At 43.7% G+C, this 15,320-nt stretch overlaps 1 protein-coding gene across 3 annotated transcripts in view; it reads right to left on the reverse strand.

Moving 5' to 3' along the window:
* Positions 1-15,320, reverse strand: part of PTPN14 (protein tyrosine phosphatase non-receptor type 14) — a 180,363-nt gene that overhangs the window by 11,997 nt on the left and 153,046 nt on the right. For all 3 annotated transcript variants that reach the window (XM_025429920.3, XM_035718491.2, XM_025429921.3), the window contains exons 14-18: positions 12,185-12,328; positions 11,001-11,219; positions 7,795-7,923; positions 5,531-5,765; positions 1,465-1,628 (exon numbers count right to left, since the gene is read on the reverse strand). In XM_025429920.3, the coding sequence (XP_025285705.2) occupies positions 1,465-1,628; positions 5,531-5,765; positions 7,795-7,923; positions 11,001-11,219; positions 12,185-12,328 (891 nt within the window). The remainder of the gene's footprint in view (positions 1-1,464; positions 1,629-5,530; positions 5,766-7,794; positions 7,924-11,000; positions 11,220-12,184; positions 12,329-15,320) is intronic.

Below are 15,320 nucleotides of genomic sequence, written 5' to 3' on the forward strand. Positions count from 1 at the left end.
GAGAGCTGGGGGTGCCGGGGAGGCCAGCGTGGGGCACAGGGAGAAGGAGAGAGAAACAGACTCCTCACTGTGAGCCGGATCCTATGGCCTCTCGATTATAACCTGAGCTGAAACCAAGAATCTGATGCTCAAATGCCTGAGCCCCCACAGAGCCCCCCAGTTCTACTTTTTAGCAACACACTGATATATATGGATTCAAAATTTCCAAAGTTAACTTCACATATGCAGAGAGTTTAAAAATCCCTTGAACATGTCCAATCTTGGTATTTATTGTTTTTCTGGAAGTTTCAGTATAACAAACTTTGTGGGGCCATATTTAATCTGATTTTCAAACCACTCATGCTACTGAGTAAATACATATATGAATTTTTTCACAGGTTGTGCATTAATTATAATATCCCCTAACTTAAAAACTAATGAACCACTTCAAAGTCTCCTTGGATTCTCCAAGCTGTATAATTTGGAAATGGAATAAGAACCGATGACACCTGGCATCTAGAGACAAGAGTGAGGACAGGAAAGACGAACTCGGGACCCGGGGGGGTAGAAGACCTCATGTCTCACCTTAGCACCACTGCTTAAGTGCCATGTGGCCCTAGACAAGTCACTAAATATTTCTGAGCCTCCGTTTCCTCATCTGTAAAACGGGGGGACTGACATGTGCCCAGGCCCTCTACATGCTTGTTATGAAGACCCCAACTAAAAACAACAACAAAAATAAGCGAAAGCCACTTAAAACCTTGAAAGATCCACATGTTGAGAAGGCAGAAGCATGGTTCTTTAGCCTTTGATTGAGGTTCGTCTCATCCCCATGAAATCAAAAGCCCGTGTATGGCTCCCTGGCCTTCAGCAGCACGAGGACACCATGGGCGCAGCCGCAGCCCACTTCCATGGGGAGAAGAGCTAGGTGTCCAGTGTTGGCAAAGGCAGGCCACGTCTACGCCCTCCGGTTATCTAGCCTACAGAGCCAGCCTACTGGCAGTCTAAAGAACCCTCTTTAGATAGAACCTCCCTCCGAAGAATGAAAAACACAGATCAAGAATACACATTTTCACATGGGATTTGGGCCAAAACACATCCCAGAAATGCAAGTAGCATCTAGATGACCTGTGACCGGCTAACCCACCGTGGAATACGACCCCCACAACAAAACTGGACCGTCTACAAAACACCACAGACTTCTGGAAGCAGACGCCATGCAGATCAGACTTTCTCAGGGTTTCCTATCCCCCACTCATCTCTTTCTTCTGTGGGTTATCTGGGTGTCTACACTGAGCAGAGGGAGCTGAAAGATAAGAAAGGCTGTAAATGGCAGAGGCCTACTAGGAAACAGGGATCTGGAAAACTCTTGTCAGGAGACAGGAAATTAAGCCCTGGAAAAGTAAAAGGGTATAGGGGAAGGCTTGGCTGTGGTGTAGATGTGTCCCCAAGGTGGAGTATTCAGGAAAGCCTAGAATGACTCACTTCATTATGCTCCAGGCAGTAGATCATCAGCTCAGAAAGAATGACCACGCCGGTCCGCCCCACCCCGGCGCTGCAGTGGACGACGATGGGAGGATGCAGGTTCCGGGGGCCTTCCAGCATGCTGTTGGTATGGCGACGGACCGACTGGATCTCCTCCAAGTAGGCTGCAAGACAAAAAATGCAAATCCGCTCACCAAAGTCCTACACAGCTTGGCATACAAGAGGGGGAAGAGGAAAAAAAGAAAAACCCCAAAACCTAATGGTGATTCTTTTTCTTTCTTTTCTTTTTTCTTTTTTTTCTTTTTCTTTTTCTTTCTTTTTTTTTTTTTTTTGTAAAGTGACAATAATTTACAGTTCTTACAAGACACTAATTATTTGGCTGGTACCCACTGTACAAGTCCTGGATCCAGAGAGGACCAGCTGGGAGTCAATTAGTCCATGGGAGAATTTGTTCTTTAAATTAAATAGTTCTTTTTTAAAAATTAAATTCTGTTTTCTCCTCTGCAAATCCCAAAGTCCCCCAAGCAGATGATTCTCGACATTACTTACAGCAATTTCTACTATTAACAGACCGGGATCAGAACACCAGCTAGGTCCCCTTGAAACGCCCGCCTGTCAGAGCCAATTTCTGGTGGGAAGAGCATCCATCTGCCCCTGTTTCCTTCCCCTCACTGAATGAGTGAATGTCAACTGAGGCTTGACTTCAGTTTTAGATTTAAAAATAGGCTATGGGGGTCCTGCTTCTCAGCTTCGATTCCATGTGGTTTTTGTAAGATGCTCACAAGGAGCCCTCCCCTTTCTGGAGGCAACATGTGTGTGGAGTGGAGGGGTCGAGCCACCTCCCTCGTCCCTTCTGACATCTGCCTAGCTCAGCAGGGCCGCGCGGGGGGCTGTTCACTACTCCAATTGGGCGCGAATGAAAAATTATAGCAGCACAAGCCTTAATGACTTTTTCCTTTCATGGTCAGGAAAAAAAAAAGGAAAAGTATATAAAATGTAAGCCTCAAACAGTCCAAGAGCCGGAAATAGTCAGTTAGTAACAGAGGCTTGACAGTAGCTAGTTCAGGGGAGACACCGATTTAAAGGTTCCTGATATACAGAAAATCTCATCCCAGTGCAGCATCGTAAAATAAGACTAGGGGAAGCGCTCAGATTGTTGAAGAGAGGAAAAAAAAAAGTGTGAAAAAAAAGTGTGTTCAAACCAGTCTGGTCATTTAGAAGCATCTGTTTACCTACAATTAATATGAACTCCTATTTGCCTTTATAACCTCCCGCAATTACAAAGGCATCTGAAGTAGTTTACCAAAATAGACTATTAATACCAACCCTCCACCACCACCTCCGCCACCAGCACCATGACCGCCAGCGATGTAAAATGATCTGGGATGAAACAAAAAAGTGGGAAGGCAACCTGAGATGACCAGAAAGAGTAGTTACTATCCGGGACCAACAGGAGCTAAGGACTGTGTGTGGAATCTTCACAATTTTCCTCTAAGAGGGGAAAGAAATTAGGTGACCATGGATTCTTTTCTGACAAAAAAGGCGATGTTCACACACAAAAGGGAGGTTTTTTTCCTTGTGCTAAATTCAAGGAGAGAAGTGAAAGCAATACTGATCCATAAAGCAGATGCTTCCACCACATGGAATTTTATAAAACACAGAGAAACTGGATCACAACGGATGCTCTCTCTAGCAATCATGTTAATAAAGTTCTTTAAGCTGTGACTCGGTGAAGACTTCCCCAGGCTCGAAGGCCATGTGTCTGTCCTAAGTCCCCTGCCTCCAGGGAATCTAATTTAAAGGCCGGCAAAAATCTTTTAAATTCCTAAAAATCTGGAAGAGCCAACATTTAGAAGCCCCCACCCCCACCCCACCTCAGCACATTGAGTTTCTTAGAAGTGTGAATAAATTTACATTGTTTAAAAATATTCTCTATGGCAGTGCCTGGGTGGCTCAGTTGGTTAGGCATCTGACTTTTGGATTTGGCTCAGGTCATGATCTCAGGGTCATGAGATCGTGCCCTGCATCATGCTCTGCACTCAGCAGAGAGTCTACTTGAGATTCTCTCTCTCCTTCTCCCATTGGCCCCCTCCCCCAACTCTTATCTCTCTCTAAAATAACAAATAATTCTTTAAAAAAATTCTCTATGATTTTCAGTAATTTAGATGGGCCTTCCTTACTTCCTTAAACTGGTTCTGATTGAAAAGATCTAACTATAATTTTAATCACCTTATTTTTAAAAAATTTTATTTATTCATTCATGAGAGACACAGAGAGAGGCAGACACATAGGCAGAGGGAGAAGCAGGCTCCCTGCAGGGGGAGCCCGATGTGGGACTCCATCCCAAGACCCCGGGATCATGACCTGAGCAAAAGGCAGATGCTCAACCACCGTGCCACCCAGGCACCCAATTTTAATCACCTTATAAACTCAATCTTCTAACCCAGAGCTGTTTGCCAATCACCAAACTGATCTACTTTTATCGTTTTCCATTTTCTGCATCTTGGAGATAATTTTAGTAAATCAATTAGCAAAAGATTACCAGAAAAAAAAAAATAACAAGAGCACTGTTATGAGGAAGGAAAGTTCTACAAAGGTCTCTGCCTTCCTTATGAATATTTTGAGCTACAGATACCTGTCTGACCTCAGGCAAGACACTAAGCCTCTCTAGATCTTGCTCTAGGTCCTCTGATTCCCATCAGCCTTCTGTTCTTGTCAGTGACCCCCCAAGTACCATCATCACTGGCCTAGTGGGAAATGAAGTATTTGCATCAGTGAACAGGTATGCATCGGAAGCTTCCTGTTGGAACTTCTGAAATGGTACTTCTGGGTTCTCAAAAACCTATTTTCTCTCTCTTCTCCTCTCTGCATATGCCAATTCTAAGGGAATATCAAAATAAATTCAAGGGTTTGACATTATCCAATATCCAGATGATGTTCCCATCATTGTCTTCTGTCAGCTGGAGAGTTGACAACACAGCAGGTGATCAATCTGCCAGGTGAGGAAGGAATGGGATGTCCCTGCAAGTGCAGGACAATTAAGCGAGACTGTGGAAAAGGAAGGGGGAGCGCTGGGGACTGTTGCCGTCACCAGAAGGCAGACGACCAGAAGGCAGAAGGGGGTGTCAGATCTCACCCCCAGACTGTCCTCAGCGGCCTGCCTCTCTCAGGAGGCTGTGAGCACCTTCAAAACGGACTCTTTCCTGCACTCTGAGAGCCTGACCCACAGCCTGGGATGCAGTGGGCACACACTCAAGTTTGGGCTTTTCAAATAAAGTACTGCCTACATATTCTAGGTCAATGAGCTGCTAAGAAAACCATACTGAGAAATATATATAAATTGATGAATTCAAAAATGATAGTTTCAAAAAAAAAATGATAGTTTCAAAAACACCAAGTTGGTTTCAGTGATTCCCAGTATCTTAAACAGGGGTAACAAGGAAGAATGCATTGAGATTTCTGCTCTAGGGAAATGCGGGGCTTATGAGATGCAAACCCCCATGAAAAATTAAATAAGTGTTTTTCACAGTGTTGTGTAACTATCACTGGCATCCATTTCTAGAACTTTTTCATTGCCCCGAACAGAAACCTTGTACCCATCAAAGGGTAACTTGCTATTCCCTATTCCCCCCTTCCTCTGGCCCCTGGTAACCTCTACTACCCTTTCTACCTCTGTGACGTTTCCTATTCCGGGTACCACATTAAATTGGAATCATACAATGTTGGTCCTCTTGTGTCCAGTTTCTTCTACTCAGCATAAGGTTTTCAAGGTTCAGACATGTGACATCTATCAGAGGAGCTCTATTATTAATGAGTACCTAAAGGTCTACATTAAGATAGAATGAGCTAATTTACCACAATTTCAGCTTTTTGAGTAAAAGTTGAGGAGGCTATGATGAATGACATGTATTATTCTGCTCCGTTCATACCATATGCAGGGATATATACTGCAATGATTTCATACTTTTGCCACTTATGAGAACGCATCCTCTCTTTCTCTTTCACTCCCAACTGATGAGACCACTGATGCGCTGGTAAAATTCTAAATGGGAAGAAAAAAACTTACATAAAAATCCTTGAACATCTTCTGGGCAGCCGTGATCCGGCCAGTCGGTATACTGCAAATGCCACACCGTCCTTTCCTGCCCAGACAAAAGGTGCTTGACCTTCAAGCCTGTGGTTGCATAGCAACCAGAATCTGTTCGGAACTTTGTGGTGACCTTGAACTTGCCATAGGTGGCCGAGCTGTGCTTGGAACCCAGTTTGGGCCAGTATCGGTGGCTCTTGGTTCTTCCGCCTTCCTGAATCACACACAAAAGCAAAATCAGAAATAAGTCAGGGGAAGGTCTCGTCCACCTAATCTGAAAATCTGAGGGCAGAGGAAATGTGAATGGCTTCTGGGTTGCCAAGTCATGCATTGTGCGGTCCCTATCACAGAGGAGATCCCACGCATCGTGGCTAAGGCCTAACAAGATTCGCCACGGTAGTGACAGCCATGAAATATTCAGAAGATTCACAATTGAGCTGCAGCTGAACGTGATGGGGTCTATTTTTAAGGTTTGCACAGTTCAATCACTGGAGGGGGCGGAGGGGGGGGATCAGATGGTGGCTTAGAAGGAAACCCAGAACAGGAAGGAGGTGGAGACAGAGGAGTGCTGAGGGGACACAGTGGTGGGAGTGCGGGTGAGCGCTGGGGGCTGCTCTGGGGAGGGGATTAGGAGCCCTGATGGTTCCCTGCTCCTGGGGCAACACATCCTGGGGGGTTGGGGAGGGGGTGGGTGAGTGGGGAGAGTACAAACACTCCTGCCCTGATTCATCTGCTTGAACTCTCTTAAGTCTGAAGCACACCTGCCTCGTTAATGACCAATCTTGTGAAAGCAGGCTTACCTGAGGCTTTAATTTATATTACTGGTGAGTGTCTAAGTTGATTACAAATTCCAAGAGACTGTAAGCCTCCAGCTGCCACATGGATCACTAGACCTCGTGTCTGTAAGGCTGGTACATCTGGTCACTCAGGTTTCAGCTCACTTACAACCTCCTCAGAGGGCCCTCGGCTGCACATCTACTTTAAGGTAGATCCACTCTCTGTCCCATCCCTGCTCCATCTCCTTCAAGTTGGTCACCCCACTGAGCTTCCTTTATTTATTTTATGTTAGCCCTCCTCCCACGAGGATGGAAGCTCCCTGGGGACAGGGATCATGCCTGTCTGGTTGGCCACCACCTGCCCCTGAGGTCAGCACAGATGACACACTGCCTTGAGTTGAATGAATCCCTTAATGGTAATGTGATCTGATCAGAGGATAAAACGATTCTAGAGATTTTATGGAGAATTTACTCATCGTGGGAAAGTCAAATGGGTCAGTTGACAGAAGTACTACCACTGGCTGTAAAGGGCTTGAATTGCCCTTCACCACTATCTTCTAAGGGGCTGTTCTGGAAAGCAACTGCTCAGAATGGGGGGGGGGTGTCAATGAAGGAAACGTGACACCCCCCCCCTTCACTGTCTGCTCCTCACCCTTTAAAAATGTGTAGGAAGGGGGTATGTATGCCTTACCGCAGATATTGGTGAAAGACAGATGAGGCTAGTCCCTTAAATGACTTCAACACATAAGCTAACATTTCATGAAAGGAAGCAAAGAAGTGGTTAAAATAGAAAACTGAGAATGTGACAAGAGAAGAAATACAAAACTTCTTTCCTTAAAGACAGCAAGCTCCGCGCAAACTGCTAGGTTGACCAGTGGTGTGTGCCAGTTTTTAATAACACCATGTAGAGTTCTCTAGTTAGGACAGAAAAACTATGTTTTACTTGGCAAAGAGAGAAAAAAGTTTTCTTTCCCCCGTCTCTCCAAAGAATAGAGACCTCTACAGGAACAACAGTTTCTGGTCTCTTTTCAGCTGATAAGCATGAGGGCGTGTGGGGTTGGCCATGCCCGAGGTTGGTAATATGTGATTTACCCACAGCAGCCCAAAGTTCTCACTCAAATTCCAGGGGAAAGATTATTGCTTTGTTTGGCACACAAAAGTGAGTTGGCTGAACTGAAGTTCAGTTCTTATTTGTTTGTTTGTTTGATTGACTTTAGTTTATGGCAATCTAAGGAAAAGAGTTAAAAAGCTGGATGAAAATGGGATACGATAATAAATTATCTTTGGGAAATAAAACAAATCTATGTGGGAGGAGAGAAAAGAAATGCATGCCAGAGAGAAAAGGATTTGCAGAGAAATGGTGCTTAGGAAGCAGGACAGAGCAGCAAGGTCACCAGATGCAAAGCCTATCTTCTGGCCACCCCTCCCTCCCCTGGGAACAGATGGCTATACGGCCAGTGCCCTTACCTCTTCCGCAGTGACCATGGCAATCACGTTCGCTCCCTGCTCCCACACCATCTGCCAGAAGTCGTGACATGTGTGCGGCAGGGGCCCCTGAGTGGCTATGTAGTGCCATTCCGCCCCACCAACCACCACCTGGAAACCAAGGAAAGCTTCGGTAAATGAACCCTGAATCCAGGACAGCATTACCTGCTGAGCATGGGTCCGTTTGTATCTACCTGCAAACCCTGGATAATATTTTTTAGGCCAAATGGGTTAAGTGCCATTATTCAAAAGCCCCTGGCACATTCTTACACAAAAATACTTTTTGCCAAAAAAAAAAAAAACAAAAAAAAACCTTTTTGCCACTCAAGCCTATTAAAATACACCCAATCTTTCTTTCCTGTAATTTACAGTAATTATATACAAACCAGTGCATGTTAAACACACACACACACACACACATTACATGACCATATGGGTGTGTATAACCCAACAGAACTTGTTACAGAAGCAAGACTTATGCTTACGATGTGCAATGTACTCTGATAATTTCTATTCTTTTCTCCTAGTCTATTTCCTTAATTACATTCACACACACACACACACACACACAAACTCAAACTGGTCCTGATCACTAAATTGACTTCACACTCCACTATTATATTGTGATCCACAGTTTGAGGCATAGTACTCGCTGGTATCCCTTTAAACAACTAAAACAAAGTGTACCATGGAATAACATCCTTTTGGAAGCGATGTCTTTATACCAGTGACCTGCTAGGAACTGTGTCATTAACCTCCGCTGTTTCTGCTATTCTGTGGTGCCACATACGGTACAGGTGTGCGGGGTGCACTTACATCAACAATACGTGATATTTGATTATTAACTTCCCCTTGTGTGGTACCACAGTATCCAAACAAACTGTGGAGCCATGAGATGATTTTGGATAATAAAATTATTACCCTATGCGGCTCCGGGTGATCTTGGAAGGCTACTTCTGCAGCTATAAATATTAGTGGCAGAGAATCACGAGTAAGTTGTGCCCAAAGTGTTGAAGGTCATACTGTCAGGGTGAAGTAGTGCCCTTTGGGGGGCACTCTTCCTGTGTTCCTTTCCATTCCTGTGTCCCTTGGCATTATTACAAAGTCAAGCCTCCTTAGACACCCACCAGCGCAAATCTCTAGATAGTTCTCGGAGCATGAAGTGATCATTGTTTGAATTTTTTTTCCCCTCATTTATTTTATAAAACTATATACTAACTGGATTCCAACAAAAACAATGTTAGTTATTGTCTCATTACAGAAGACATGTTTAGGTCAAAGCTGGCAAGCAAAATCCATTTTCCAAGTACTGGTGGGAGATAACATTCATATATTGGCTGGCTGGCTAGGAGTTTCGTTTATCTGTGGAATTGTGATTTTAAACATTAGCCTCTCTGGCACCCAACATATAGGAACCATAAATACTTCCAGAGTATGCGGCTGCCTGGGGCCTTTCGACAAATTCCAAGTATTGACAGGAGGGCATTAAAAACTGCATTAAAAACACAACAACCAATGCTACTGAGGTAGATTTCACAGATGTGATGATTCTACCTCTGGAGCAAATCAATCTCTGCTCTGTGTTAATAGCTGCTTGGAACCCAGGGAGAAAACATTGGCAAGATATACAACTCTATTCCAAAAAACACAAGGACAAGTTCTTGCAAGCTCGATGGGTCTATTAAATGCACCCATGTCTAACCCTGATCCACAAGATGAAATGTAAGCCTCGGAGAATACAGAGGAAGGGAATGCTTCTGTTAACAATACCCAATGGGCACACTTGATGCAGAGTGGCAGCTTTTCCAGAGAACAGATGGAAAATGATGAAGGATATCTGGCCAAAAGAAGAAGATAGTACGATATAACTATATAAGATTCCAAAGACATCCTATCAAGGAGCAGCTGTGTGATTTGTATCTTTGTTTGATTCATTATTTTGGTTATTATTTCATCTAAATTAAGCCCAGGAAATGGACCATAGTCAGTTTACTTGAGAGTTTCCTGAGGTTCATTTTTTATAGCTTTAGTTCTCACTCTCAAAGTTAAACTAAAATACCCAGCATGACCCATGTTAGTTATTCCTTCACATTTTTTGACCGTACTCTCTGGTAGTTAACAATATACATATAGCTATCTAGGTTCTGTGCACAAAAACCCTGCATCAACCACAGTGTTCTTTTCATATTCTGTTCTGCAACTGTTACAACAGAAACATGCACCAGACATCTGGCTATATTTTAGAAGCTCAAAGGAATCTACCAAAAATTCAGCTCCAGTTGGAAAGTCCAATGAAGAAAGGGAGTAACTCCAAACAAGGCCACAAATAGATTTCTGAGGTTATGATCAAAAAAGACTATTAACGTGAACTGCGTATTATTTAAAAACATCCTGTAATAACTGCTTTAATATTAGTATATGAATAGATTCTCCCACGTTTAGAACAAACAGTGGCATTCTAAAGACTGAGGAAGGTACGCCATTTAGGAAACGGCTAACCATACATGCACGTATCTATAACTCTAAGTTCTAGCTGGGCTTGACCTAAGCTAATTTTAAAGTTGATGAAATCCTGAGACATGAAAATTTGAAGTCTCTGGAATACTAACAAAAATGGAATGGTATTCATGCCGTGAATGATGTGGCAAATCTTGCAAGATTCATCATCAACCACACCTCCAGGGCTTGTGTTGAAATGAGCCCACTCTTCTAAATAACACGTAAATTTGGACAACACGTAACCTGTAGTAGTGCAGGGGGGAACTGGTAAGTTTCTGTTGCTCTTGAACATCATAAAAACTTCAACGACAGGAGAAATACAATGCCCGTGACTTCCAAAGTCTCTATCATGTGCTAATTATAAACCAAAGGGGACAATCCTCAGCTTTTCCTGTGAGCGTTAGGGAGAGTTACAACTCACACAGATAGAGTGAAATCCTCTGTGGTGAGCAGGCTTCAGAAATAGCTGACCTGAGGTTTTCCTTGAGGCTGCTGGGCTTCCTTCTCTCTGCAGTGATAGGCATGCCCTTCCAGTTGACTAAGAATCAGGGGAGTTCAAAAACACTCCCTCAGGGGCTGGGGACAGGCCAAGATGCTGGGTCGGAGCCGTGCAATTTTTTCCTTTCTGCATTTTCCACCTCTAACCCAGCAATCTTCCACAAGCCTCCCCAACACGCTTCCCTTCTTACCTTGATATGGGAGGCATTAATGTAACCTGTGTTATTCTCTTTGGTCGGGATCAGCTCTACTCTGTTCTCCTCATAGGGGACAACTTCTCGGATGCGGCTTCGTTCGGCATTTTCTGGCAGAGCCGCTGTGCTGAAAATGCCATTCGCCTTCTTCTTTGGAATCTGCTCATATTCTGTGAACACCATTCCCTCTTCTAGCTTTTTCTTCAGGGTTCTGAACTGCAACAGAAATTAATCTTGAGCTCTCCGGATTATCTTATCCAAAAACTCCAACGAGTCAGAATCCTTTATATATTCATAGTGATAGTGTTAATAAGGAGTTTCAGGAGGTACAACGAACGAATGCTTGATTATTTGGTCTCATTATTAACCACACTGCTAGTTTCTCTGGACCAATAACCAAGTTCCTTCTCATTTATGCTTTAAACAGAACCAGCCAGGCAAGAGCTGAAATTCAAAAATCAGTATTTTCAGTATTAACACCTCTGCTTAAAGTCCTAGTGATTCCTTAAATGATTCCTCTAAAGTCCCTTCTGCCTTTAAACCTTTCTAATACTTCATATATACTGGCAGAAATCTCAAACAGGAATATTACTAGCACTCCATTAAATTTACATGTTTCACTGTACAGTAATTTTAGGAACTAAAGGAGCACACCTTTCTTCACTTCCAAAACACCACCATGCAGTTTCTTCCTGCTTTTCGAAACCAACATTCTCACAATGTGTTATCCTAAAAATTATAAATCAGCCGCATTTTATAGTCAACCAAGGGGACAGTATATTAAAAGAATTCTATAAATGTTTAGGTAAGATATTCACTCCCTGATAAAGGGTAATGGTTTGCAAATTTCATAGAAGTTCAGAAACTACAGTAATGGCTTAACTTCCTCATCTTGCAAAAAAGAGAAACAGGCCCAAAGAAATGAAGTGACTTGACCAAGGCAATGCAGCTTGTTTCAGGCTGGTCCCGTTAGGCAGGCTTCACTACACCAACTTGACAAAGAAACTTGAGATGCTGGAAAGAATCGATTTAATACAATGCACACCAGGTCTTGCTAATCTCAAATTGGAGAATTAATTCATCAAATAAACCTTAGTGCCGGCATGTTTGGGCAAGGATCAAGCTCTGGAATCCCAAGACCACAGAGAATGAATCACGTGTTTGACAAGCCCAGCGCTTACCCTCTCGTCCATGGGAACTCGGGTGGCATCAGCTCGATTCTCTTCCCGCCCCGAGACCCGGGCAACTGAGAGTCCATTCAACGCTGCCAACATGAGCGGCCGCTTCTGTGCCTCCAGGCTTGCCATCTTCTGCTTCTCTAGATTCTTGTGGCAAGAAAAGGCATGTTCTCATTGTTTATAATACGAGTAGAATGCTGGAATGTGTTTTAATCTCCCCAAATCTGTAACTGCCCAGCCAAGGAATGCAGACAATCACCATTAGGAGGGCAAATTCAAACACAACCTTCCCATTATTCCCACTGTGCCTGAGGTAGCCAGGTCCTACAGGACTCCTGAGATTTTATCTAAAAATGGATGCATGAATGAACTAACAAACAAACAAGTAAGAGCAAAGACTACCTACAAATATCCCCCTGCCATGGAGCTCACTCAAAAAGGGGGCCGGGGGAAGCAAAACAGTGTACAAGCAAGACATTTCAGGAAGGTAAGGGCTGAATGAAGACAGGGCAAGGGAAAGAGAAAGAGTTTTCATGAACAATTCAATCCAATCACAGTGATGGACCTTTTATACAGATTAAATGATTAAAAAAAAACCTTATAGATACCACTTGTAGCACTGTCAAGAAATCAAGACTCATAACCCATACAGAAAAATCTTCCCAAGTTTCCATTCTGAGAGGCTGTCAGATGGAGGATGTCAATCCTATGCTGACGCTCTGGTCCCTGGGATAGCATCCCCAGTACGAGGGCTGATGTGGTTTAGCAGCCTTGCCAACACCGAAGTCTGTGGTTGTCTAACATGATCCATGAGGCATTATCCTTCATGCCGCATCAGAAGGCCCCAAGGAGTAGGCACCAGGGCTCCCAATGACCATGGTGGGAAATTACTGAACGTGATGCAACTATGGGAGAATACAGATTTGGGGGCGGAGCAGGCCAGTCAATAAGGAAAGGGTTGGAGGTCAACACATGGTCCTTGTGTGTGGTATTTTGACTTCCTCTCCATCCTCACCTGCACCAACATTCTGAAGTTGGTCAGTCAAGGCTCTCGGTGTTAAGTCTACTATTGTAATTCCTTATGCCTCCCCAAATGGACTGAGGTATAAAAGAAATCTCCTTTTACCCAGCAAGCCAATAAGAGCATTTCCCAAAAATAGTTTTGTCTTGGAAGACAGAAGAATAGCAGGACTTCCGAAAGCATACAAGCTGAGGAGTTAGACAGCATTTAAGATTTTGATTCTAACAAAAGTAAAACCACTTTGTAGATTCCTTTGGCTGCCCCAGAGGAAGGGGTCATCTTATCCCTGGTTTCTTTTCAAGGCTTTAGGGTTTGTTTTTTTTTTTTTCTTAGTCTGTCATGTATAAATTTAGTCCCCAGTGAGGTGTGATGATGGAGCCATGGTACTGGCAGATGACAAAGAGTTAGTGGATTATTCTAACTGGGGGGACGGGCTGGCATTTCCACCTTACATGAGGTCAGCCTCTCAAAACCTCTTACAGTCAAAATGGAGCTCTGGCCTTTCTGAGTGATGCTTTATTCAGTGACAAGGCCAACCCATCAGACAAACTAGGTAACCAGGGGAAAAAATTATTAGCTACCTCTTTTAATTGGGAACATTTCACTTCCTCTGTGACATTCTGAGAAAAGCAATCATTTTGCAAGAAATGTCCCTAAGGTCCTCCAAATAGTCCATCTGCTTCCTTCCCATCTGGATCGAAGTAGGCCTAAGGCAAAAAGTAACTAACTAGTCTTCCCTGGAAGGATTACTAGTTACCTGCTGAATACTGAAATCCCAGGGATAAACAATTTCTCTTAGTTCCTTCTCACTTATCCCATCAGCTTGTTACCAGAGATAAAAAATAAGTAACTCAAAAACCTGATTTGGACTTTTCTCTTCCTGGCACCCGATTTTGGGCTCCAGGGCTACAAACAGTGAAATGGCCTCAAGGCAGCAGTAGGAGCCAGAAGGAGGAGCTATCACAACAGCAGGCAGGAATTGTCCATCAAATAGACGAGTGGCTCCAAAATTATGGAGAGCTGCCTGCAGGGGACATTCTCACCATCCCTGTCCCCCTCCGGTTCCCATTCGGTTAAATTTTCTCACGGTTTTTTTTAGCCTAGAGAAGCCTGGACAGCCTTCTCCATTCTTACTCATTCCTAACAAGCCAGGCAAAAGCTGCCCACAGTGGGGAGGGCAGAAGAGCATCTGAGATGTGGGAAGGGCATGGGAGTAAGTTTCCTCATTAAAAAAAAAAAAAAAAAAAAAAAAAAGGATGAAGAACCATCTCAACCTTCAGAGTCACTGCCAGTGTCACCATCTTGATCCACACAGTGGCTCACTGAAGAACCTCCTAGTCCTTCTCTGGGGTCAAGGCACCAGCTAAGGGTAGTAGTCCCTGAGCTCCTGAGTATATTTAATTTGGAAAAACAGAACAAAACAATGGGAAAACAAAGTAGGAATGGGTAATGATGTTCCTGAGCTACAATTAAGAAATGAAACCAGTTATTCATTATTGTTCGTATGAAGGGGGGGTGGGGACACACAGTGGAAACTCCCTTGCATCTCTGTGATGGTGCATGAAGCTCTATGTAGGGAGTCAGTGCCATGGGTTTGGATACAGGGTTTTGTTGAGTATAGGTTAACAAGAGGAGAGGATGAAAATGACCAATGTGAGGCTATGGGACCATGCAGGCATCAATAAACATCAGATCAGCAGGGGAAACAGCAAAGCAGAACGCTTGGATTCACAGGTTCTCAAGTTGTGGTAAAGGAGCCTGGGCCAGGACGTGCTGAAAATCCATTTACCAATGCATTCATTACTTTTTCCAGGCTGGGAAAGCTCTCCCCCAGGGCGCCACCCCCGTGTTTCATTCCATCCCCCAGCCAAATGGTTTTATTGGCCAGGGGCACAGGCATATCTTTCACAATTTCCCTCTAGGTTTGCAAAAAGTGGAAAAAGTTATGCCTGTACCAAATTCTTAGCACTACTCTAACTCGTGGCCAAAACTGTGCTGCTGGGAATGTTCTGAAAATTTGTCGAAAGTAGTAATGTTCCTACGGATTAGATTCCTGAACCCAAAAACGTGGCTTTCTTAAAACTTTGGTCTTTAACTGTTTTCCTTAGTTTGATAACC

This window comes from Canis lupus, chromosome 7 (assembly GCF_003254725.2).
Source record: "Canis lupus dingo isolate Sandy chromosome 7, ASM325472v2, whole genome shotgun sequence".
NCBI lineage: Eukaryota > Metazoa > Chordata > Mammalia > Carnivora > Canidae > Canis > Canis lupus.